Source organism: Morone saxatilis, unplaced genomic scaffold (genome assembly GCF_004916995.1).
Source record: "Morone saxatilis isolate NCDOM2014 unplaced genomic scaffold, NCSU_SB_2.0 Contig21, whole genome shotgun sequence".
NCBI lineage: Eukaryota > Metazoa > Chordata > Actinopteri > Moronidae > Morone > Morone saxatilis.
In genome coordinates this window covers 10123235-10133360 of record NW_023339774.1, presented here as the reverse complement: position 1 = coordinate 10133360, position 10126 = coordinate 10123235, and the positions used below count along the sequence as shown (strand labels likewise).

The following is a 10126-nucleotide window of genomic DNA, read 5'->3' as shown; positions in this document are numbered from 1 at the left end:
CGCCGGAATTGTCCTTTAAGTTATGGATGAACTTTTTTGTATTTGTGTGTGTGTGTGTGTCTTTATTAGATAGGACAGCTCAAGAAAGACAGAAAAAAGGGTAGAGAGAGAGGGGGTGACGTGCAGCAAAGGGCCACCGGTCAGATTCAAACTCATGGCTGTTGCAGCAAAGAGCCTTGTAGAATACTCAAGCTTTTATACTGTTCAAAATTATTATTCAGAATGTGCAATATGTAATATAAATACTAAGATTGAGGTCACACGAAATCAAATAAATAAAATGTGAAACCACCAGATAGAATTTCCAGGTTTCTCAAAACCAGCATAAGGTGTTTATATGCGAAAAACAGAACCATGATAATATAAGTAATAATAACCGGGATAATTGCGCATCTAAACACGCTACAGTACAGTTACGTGTTATCACAAGTATCACACTCACCACCTGACCATAGTCAAGTGTGATGTTGAACCACTGAGGTCAGTGCAGCGATGCATATCCAGGATTTACGGTGGGGTTCCTTTTTAACTGCTCTTGTCATGTAGCAGATTATACTATGAGTGAGCAGGTACCGTTCAGAGTATTGTTGATGGGCACACTACTGCAGGGATCAAACTCCTCAGTTATGTTACAGCCTCAAATACTGCTTTACAGTGAAGGTAAGGCAGAACATAGGAATTCTGACAATTTGAATGACAATACAGTGTTTGTGATTAATGCACATTACTTTCAAGGGTAAAATGAATATTTAAAGCCTCTAGGCTCAAGGCTTCTTCCGGTAATCCAGCTGCTGTAGAGACTGAAAAGAGGTAATTAAAGGGAAGCATTGATCTAATGAACTGAGAATGAGGTCAGTTCAGTCTCAATCAGTCGTTCTGCTGCAAATGTTCTTATGACATGTAATATTCACCCGCAGTCATTTCTATGTTCATGTTATTTTTTATTATTTAAACTGTAACAAATATCAACTACGTGAATTGAAAGAATCAACAAAATAAAATAGTCTCATGTAGACCTGTACATCGTGGCTTAGGTTTTGTGAATCACACAAAAGACGGCATGCTAAAGTCACAGCTACACAATCTATGGCAATTTGAAAAACAATGAGAAGGGTGGATCATCATCGCCATTTGTGTTTGTTGTGAGCTCTGATTTAAGGTCAGAGTTCACACGTCACACACACACACACACACAGCTTTCCAGTTGGATGTGTCTTCCTGATTGATGCAAAGAAGGTCACAACCTTTCTCTCTGTCTGCCTTGCGCAACGCCTCACTTTATTCACAGCAAAATGAAAAAACATCTTTGTCACCTTGTTTGCAAATATTACATGTCATCCTATCCTATCATATAAGATTGTTGTTTTCTCTCCTTCATCTGATATTCCCCTTGGTCTAGACTTTGAAATACTTCCTGCTTCATCAGGAGATTCATCTGATTAAGGAAGCAATACTCTTAAAGTGCTGTTTCATTGTGACTTTGAAAACCCTCTCAGGAGTGCAAATGCGTAACCACTACCAAGGATTTCGCTCCACCTATACTTGTTATATAGCTGCCCATGAGATCTCCAGTCAGTGTCCTGGTATATTGTAAAGCAGATGTGCATAATAGTGAACCATACATCACTGAGTATCAACTGTGACACCAAGCACTCTGGACTATATGTATAATTTTTGGGGTTTTCAAGGTTTTTGTAACTTGAAGTATTTTGTTTTTTGTATTGTATTATTGTGTTCCAAGTGGGCTGGTATTAATACAAAGACGACATTTAGGTGTTTTAAACTGTTGTGTTTGTAGACTTATTTCTTCCACTATTGCAAAAGTTGTGCTCTCCCAAGGTTTTTAGAAAATAATACTTAGAGTAATATTTCATATCAGGAGTGACTGAATATGTTAAATGTTTAAGCAGTGTGTATGAACGGAAATCTCTGATTAGGCATTTGTGAGTCCTGGGTGCACACATAAAAATCTATTTTTTGACTGTTTTCAACTATGGGCTTAGCTTGAAGATTTCACAACACAAAATCTCTGCAAAATCTCTCTTCTTTTCTTTCTTTTTAGTTACCCAATCACCCTGTTTTCTTTTGCCACAATTCCATCTTTATTTCCTCTTTCACCCATCCACTCCTCTTCATTTCCGTGTATCCTGTTTATGTTACATCCTCCCCATCCGTCTCTCACATCACCTTCTTTGTCCACTCCATCATTTTGTCTTTTCATTTCATATCCATTCATCAAATGCCCTTTCTGTGCCTATAACTTAGTCAGTCTTGACCTCTTTTTCCCTATCGCTCCACATCAATTCACTGCTCACTCCATCTTTGTTTCTCTCACCTGCCTCAGTCACTTTAACTCTCCTCATTCCCACCATCCATTTATCTCTTCGCCCTCCTGTCATTTTTGCAACTAATTTTTTTTTCTTTTTTTTTGCTCTTCTGCTGTTGAATGCTGTTTTCCCTTTCTCTCACATTTCTTTTTTCTATGTGTTCCAGCCTGCTATACCGTCTATATTATGAGCAGCATTTGTAGGAGTGATTTTATTACATGTCTCCTAACTGCTGGATAATTCAATAAGCACCACTGAGATGACACACAGTTATAATCTACTTAATGAAGCCATCGTACTGATGAATTGTGTGCTTTATCTTCTGCCATTTCTTCTTTTCATCACCTATACCCTCCTCTACTCTTTCTTTCTCTCTCTGTTCTTCTCTTTCCACCCTTCCCCCCTCTTGCTTTCTGCAGGGTGTTGATGGAGAGCCATTCGAATGACAGCCGGGACAGTGGTCATCACTGGTGGAATTCTAGCTACTGTTATATTACTCCTTATCATCGCAGTACTGTGCTACTGTAGGCTGCAGGTGAGGACACAACTGCTTTTGGCCTCTGTTGCATTCACTGTTTTTCCTCTGAAGGTTTGCAGAGCTGCAAGGAAGGGATGTCCCTGAGTATAGCATGTCATAAGATGGTGTTAAATAATAATAAGTATAGCTTCTTTAATCTGTAAAGTTGCGTTTGTGACCCTCAAATATCAAGGATAATAAGAATGATAAGAAGATAGGAATATACTCGATACTAGATGATCAATAGAAAATGTTTAGAAATTTTCACTGCTGATTAAGTAATGGTGTCAAGATTTTTGAAGCCTGTCGGAGATGGTCATACTGATCATCAGCTCAAAAATTAATTCAGATTTTGCTTTCACTTTGGATGTGTACAATCACCAAAATTTGGTTGCAAGCCAAATCATTAAGCAGTTTGTAAATGGCCACATGGTGATGTATTCAGCACCTAAAACAAATTATTTACTCCTTGGCCCATGGTAAAAACCTCCCACCAAAGGCAGTGCTTTGAGCTCAGTGCTAACTTGCTAACACGTGCTTACACTGCTATTATGCTGATGTTTGATGAGCAGTTATAAACTTTACAATAATCACCATCTTAACTTAGTGTAATAGCATGCTAACATTTGCTCATTGGCACTAAACACAGGATATCACTGAGGCTGATGTGAATGTCTTCAGCTTTGTAGCTTTTGTCAGAATCCAAAGTGTTGGACAAAATAAGATTTTGACCTGATGATAGTGTTAGATGAAAGGCAAGGGGATCACCAAAGTTATTACAATTCATCCTGTGGGAAACATGAATGTCTGAAGAAAATGTCACGGCAAATAGTTTAGATGAGATATTTTAGTCTGGAAAGTGCTGCACTGAACGACATTGTAATCTCTATGTCAATAGTTCTTGATCCATTGTCTTTGGAACTAAGAGCCTGCTGCCTATCAAACTGGGAACAGATCATTATTGTAACTTAAGGTGAATCATCAATTCTACATCTAGAAGAGTAGAAAATGTCCAAGATTGTTATAAGCCATATCTGTATTGAAAAATAAGCTCCAATTCTTCTCATTTCACACCAGTAAGCAAAAAATGAATATGTCTTAGCACTTTGCTTTTAACAGCACTTCTGCCTTAGTCCGAACCCAGTCCTCTCTACAAAGTTTAGAAAATCATTCCTTTGATCCTTATCTCACATTAGTTGTGGTATATACTTCGGTTTCATTTCCAAGGAAATCACATTGTGGTAATTTTTAGAAAGTCATTATGCTGTCCATCTCTCTATGGGGCTGTGCTCTGATATTCAGATCTCTTGTTTTGTCCAGGTGCTCTGTGCAGTGTAAAAATTAAACGAGAAAGGAATTAGTTGAAAAGAACTGCTAGGTGTTTTCATGCTTGAAAAAAATCCAGTTTGGTTGAAACATCACACCAATAACACCATCAGTAAGAATGACTACAATTAGTGGATTACCATTCTAGCATGGCTGTGTATCTGTCTTACATTATACGGTATACTGTATCTGTTTCACTGAACTAATCCCTTGCATTTCACTGCTTGGACCTGCAATGGAGCCTTAAAAATCTTTTTGGCATAGAGAATGTGCAACAATCGGCTTCTGGTGCTGAGTTAGATCTCTTGGACCACTTTCATATCTGTCCATTAAATACAGACAGCTGCCAGTTAGCTTAGCTTGGCACAAAGACTGCAGACAGATATCTTGGCTCTGTCAAATGGTGACAAAATCCACCTACCAGCACCTGTAAATCATCTCGTTTATTAAATCGGTACAAAAACCAAAGGAAAAATGTAATTTTGCCATTTTACAGATGGTTATGTGCTGGAACCAGTAACTTCCTGGAGTCTCTGCTGGTTGCCCAGCAACTGCTCAGAGCCAAGAAATTGTCCAACACATAACCCTCTTTAAAAACAGCACATTGTTGTTTTTACACATCAGTTTTCATATGGATTTCACAAACAAGATATAACATGGTAATTAGTGAGCTTTATAGATGTATGTAGGAGGATTTTGTTAATATTTATGCTAAGCTAAGCAAATGACTGAGCAGCTGCACCAACCGACTACTACTACTGCCCTTCTCTCAGGGCCCGTCGCTGTCGGTAGCAGGAAAGTTTAAGTTTGCTGCTATCACATACCTTTAAAATGGATGAAAGATATTTACACACCTATGGGACTGAGCTATTTTTTTGTAACATACACTGAAGCTCATCTTTGGTATCAGAAAAAACTGTATCAACTTGCTATCATGTTATTATGCTCCTTATTTGAAGTACTTTAGCTTTAATATACAAAAGGTTTGACTCTCAACAGCTTAGTTTACGGACATAAAAAATATGTAATTTTCCTCAAGGGAGCTTAATAATAATTTAATCAAAGAATTCTAAATTCTTGCTCAAGCTTCGTTTCTAGAAATTCCTTAGAGTATTTTTATAGATATAAAAAGATAAAAAGTATTCTCATGTTGCATGGAGTCATTTGGTTTTAGTGTAAAAAATATGTGGAGTTTAAAAGAAACATAACAAACTAAAAATGTTATATCAGTCAAGATGGAGTTGATAATCTATGTGTACACTAATATGTATAATGGCTTAAAAATGACTCATTATTGTAAGGCTATGGCAAAACAAATCATGCATAAGCTCAGAGCAGCGGCCCGAGACTCTTAAAAAAAAGACTTAAAAATCTAATGTAAAACTGAGAGAGGCGCCTGTGGCTCAGCAGGTGGAGCATTAATCACAGAGTTGGTGGTTTGTGTGTCCAAGTGTCCTTAAGCAACACACTGAACTCCAAATTGCTCCCAGTGGTAGCTCCCTGCCATTGGTGTGTGTAAGTGTATATGAGTGGATGAATGAGAAACAAATTGTGAAGCACCTGGGATGAAAGCACAAGATTAATGCAATCCATTTACAGAGATCAACTACAGTAACATAGTGTAAATTACAGTATATGATCCTTTCCACTCAGAGCTGATTACAGTTCTTAGGATTCTTATATTTCACAGCAAAATCAAAAGTGATCCCCAAACGATGGCTTCATATTAGTTGGCGGGATGCCAGGAAAGCATTTGAAAGCTACATTTTGTGGGGATGAAATAGAAATTGCAACCACAAATTCTCCACTGAAAAGTGGATTCTGTATATACGTCTGCTTGAACTATAATTGTTAATGATTTGGCAAACCTTTTTGAGATTATACTGCAGCATATGTGCAGCTTTGAGACTACACATATGAACATCTATAGGGCCATGTGGGTTGGAGAACACCTCATTGGGAAATGTGCTAAAGTGGAGATTATGAGAGACATTCTCTCTAAGAGTGTTAAGTAAATGGATGCTTTCTGTCCATAGTGTGCAAACCATATTTAAATGCGGTAGACTTACGTTGTTGAATGTGTAGATACATTCATTTAAACTATATCTACTTTATATATAATAGTATTTGCCTTTTTTTTTTCATCAATATGCACAGAACCTCTGGCTTTATGGTTGCAGAACTACATGAACATAATTATTATAATAGGAGGCTGGCCTAGACTTTATTGGCTGGATAGTATATGTAAACTAATTTTAAAAAACATTTATTCTGCTTTGTTTCTGCTAACAGCATGCAGACATTGGCATTTCACTATAATAAATGTCCTCCCCTTTCTCTTATCTCTTTATTGTTCTTTAACTTTCTATTACGCCTCCCTCTCTCTGATTTCTCTTGCATTTTACATAATTCTGTACCTTTTTGCCCTAATAATATTCTCTCTGCCTCTCCCTCTCTTGCTCCCTTCTTCCTCTTTCATCTCTGCTCGCCATATCCCATCCTCCTTCCTTTCCCACCTTCAGTATTATTGCTGCAAGAAGGAAGAGTCCGAGTCGGAGGAGGAGGAGCCGGACTTTGCTGTTACATCCCGCCTCCCACCGGTCCACTCCAATCACAACATTGTGGCGGCAACGGCCGCCGCCTCCTCCATCCCAAATGGCCCCGCCCTTTTCTCCACCCCTCCGCTGGCCAGGAAACTGACACGCTCACAGACCTTCTGTCCATCCTGTACTCACTATGAGCTGCCTTTCTACCTCCAGCCCCCTCAGCCACAGCTTCACCATCAACCAGATGGGTTGAGGAATGGAGGTGACCGGATCAGCTACCGCAGTGTCCAGCAGCAGGATCTGGACCTGCCAGTGCCTGTGAACATTTCAAACTACCGTAAACCTAACCTCTCCCGGTCGGTCACCATGAGGGACATGTTCACACGCAGCTGTAGCATCAGCACTGATGTTTAGCTGGGCGAGGTCGGACCTCGGTGTAAGTTTATGCTTAAATGAATTGTGATGGCCTAGGCTGGACTGGCTTGAGTCAGACTGTATTTTTGTCATCTTGACCAGTTTATTCCAGTCTAGTATGGTCTGACCTAGTATGGTCTTGTTCTACTGGCCACCTCTTGCAGAATGGAGGACTCAGATGGCTCTCAGGACAGGATTTTTCTTCTGACTAGTTCTTTTTTTAACAATAAGAATGGACTTTGTTTTATCATTTCATAAAGTTTGTGTAGCCCTACTTCCTCTGGACCCATGGCCTGAAAGATAAACAGATTCCCGCCATGTCAAAATGACATAATCAACAGGGATTTTCTCTTTGCCATAGCTGCTACAAACAAAATATGATTAGGTGAAGTCCAGTGTTTCCCCCTCCTATGATGGGATGATCTGTCTGTTCCTCCATCCACAGATTATAGATTATAAAAGATCACTCTCCACCAGTGGAAAGACTAGCGGAGGACAGGGGATGTTGTGATTTAGCTGCCACCCACAGACATTTTAGACAGACTTAACTTAGGCCATAATATTTTAAGACATAAAGGGCTCACAGAAGATGGAAATACCTGCTTGTTTTCCACATCCTTTCATAGAGGTCTCCGGTTTGATGGGAGGCTGGTTTCTCTGAGCGTCTGCTGACGAAGTGTATATACAGTACACTTCAGCAGAGAAAGACCTCTGTGTTCTTGCAGGCAAGGTGGACTAGGTGCCAAAGGGGGATGGGTTATTGCATTTGTCTGCATTCGTACGACTGTGCTTGCATGCATGTGTGTGCGTGTGTGTGTATAACTTGATCAATCGTTATACCAGGATTCTTATTCCATAAGAATAGAAACTGTATGTATACTGAACCCAGCAGTGGGTTGCAATAACATTTTAAACATTTCTTGTAAAGGGTGAAGGGATTGTATTAGTTTCCATATGCCACTTTACCTTTAAATTCCTGTTAAAGCTAAGAATGACCCAACCAGATGAAGTGACAAACTCTTTAGTGGGTTTGCAGCTATTTTGTAAATGTTTATTTTACTGATCGACGCTATAACACAGACTCGAGTTGGTGGTGGCAGTCAGAGGAGCAAAAAGTTTTTACAGCAACACTTAACGTTATAATGTGATATTCATTATAGTTCTTCACCGAGGTTTCATTTTGTGGGCTCTTCACTACATTCCTTGTGTTGTCTCTGATATGATGATATATGGATTCATTGGCTAAAGGTTAGTTCACCTTTAAAGGCACATCTATAAATATTTAACAGGCCATAACATACACAGTCTCTCTCTCTCTTCTCTCGACTCGCTGGACTGAGGAATATTTGCTCCTGCTCTGAGAGTTCCTTCTTGGGATTGTTTTACATTTTTGTGCTTGGCTGATATTCTGACTGGATGGACACAGGACACACATCTAATGAATGAAATGATTTAGTGCTTGATTTAAAGAAGAAATGCTGGTGATTGTGTGACGGGTTTGACGCTGATTGGATTATCCCTATGGATGGTAAATGCTTCTAACCCCCCCACTCTCTCTCCCTCTCTCTGTCTCTCGCTTTCTATCTTTCTGTCTCTGTTGATTTTATTAGCAATCATGCTCATTTATTTTCCCAAAGGGTGAAACAGTGAGTGATGTTTTGTTTTGTTTTAAGTTTTTCCTCTTGTGACATGTGCTTCCCTGCAAATACATTACGAGATACATAAGCGCGCGCGCACACACACACACACACACACACAGTTCTGCTACAATATGCTTTCCTTACTTTTTAAACAGAAATGTGACAGTTGCACAAGAAATGTAGTGCCATAAAGAATTATGAGAGAAATTTATAATTATTATTATTATTATTATTACAAGTGTTTATTCAAATGCAGTGTTGCTTTTACCCTAAAGTCTTTGAATTACTTGCTTTATTTTATGATCCAGCTGGTTTTTCAGACTCAGTACAGTACAGCAGAAATGTTTCTGTCCTTGTTTCTAATGTATAACTAAGAAACACATTGTTGCTAATAAAATGGTGTGAAAATCCTTCTGATCTGCTTTGTTGTTACTGTTAATTTCACCTAAACCAAATGTTCATACTGAATGACAGTCATTCATTCAATTCCAATTATCTACACTTAAAAAATATGTTTTATATGAAGTGAAGTCTCTTAATCTAAAGGTTTATCAGTGGATATTTACTGTAATGAGAATGTGTGTTCCCTGAGCACTCCACAGGACCATGTTTTTCAGCTGGCTTCCAAATGTTGAGCAGTGGATTCAACTGAAAGCGTGGTGCATCATCCTGGATTATCTTATTTAGTGAACTGCTAAACCCAGGGTAAACATCAGCAAGCTAAAACATATGCTTTGGTCGGAGCACCACACTACAAACAGCAGTGCCATACAGAGAGTCCTGCACGCAATCTTATACAAGATCATTTTTTTGTCTTGACTGTAGGACCATTAGGTTTACTGATCAAAGTATCTATTTTTTAAGAAAAAAATGTGTACCATCACAAATTGAAAACAACAATCTAATTCTGCTTTGTTTGGTGCATATGTTGGCTATTTGTTGTTGATGAAGCTATATAAGCCAACATCTGTTCATTATCTCAACTCATAGAGGAAAATTACTGTCACTTCCCAGCAGCAGCAGTTATATTCTGTAAAAGCCTACAGGTATAAATATGTATGAAAAATAGTGAACCTACTAATGTGCTTTTATTGTTATGTTAAAAGTCAAACATCAGACACACGGATAAAATGTTAACATGAGAGAACAGTGAAGCCCCCCAAACCTCCAACCGCAGCCACAGCGATTGAGTCTGTTTGCACACAGATCCAGTCAGCCTTGAGGCGACGAAGTGAGAGTCATGACAGCAAATATGTTTGAATGAGAAGGGTAAGAAACAACAAGGGGATGCTTAAGTGTGGTGATAAACCAACCTGACAGTTCGAGGCGAGGAGATGATAGGCACAATGAAAAGTC

The 10126-nt window shown here is 38.9% G+C and overlaps 1 protein-coding gene across 1 annotated transcript in view; it reads left to right on the top strand.

Moving 5' to 3' along the window:
* fam163ba (family with sequence similarity 163 member B, genome duplicate a) overlaps positions 1-9142 on the top strand; it is a 29424-nt gene extending 20282 nt beyond the window's left edge. The window contains exons 2-3 of the mRNA XM_035667485.1: positions 2747-2862; positions 6693-9142. Of these exons, the coding sequence (XP_035523378.1) occupies positions 2770-2862; positions 6693-7130 (531 nt within the window). The 5' untranslated portion in view covers positions 2747-2769 and the 3' untranslated portion in view covers positions 7131-9142. The remainder of the gene's footprint in view (positions 1-2746; positions 2863-6692) is intronic.
* The last annotated feature ends 984 nt before the right edge of the window (positions 9143-10126 follow it).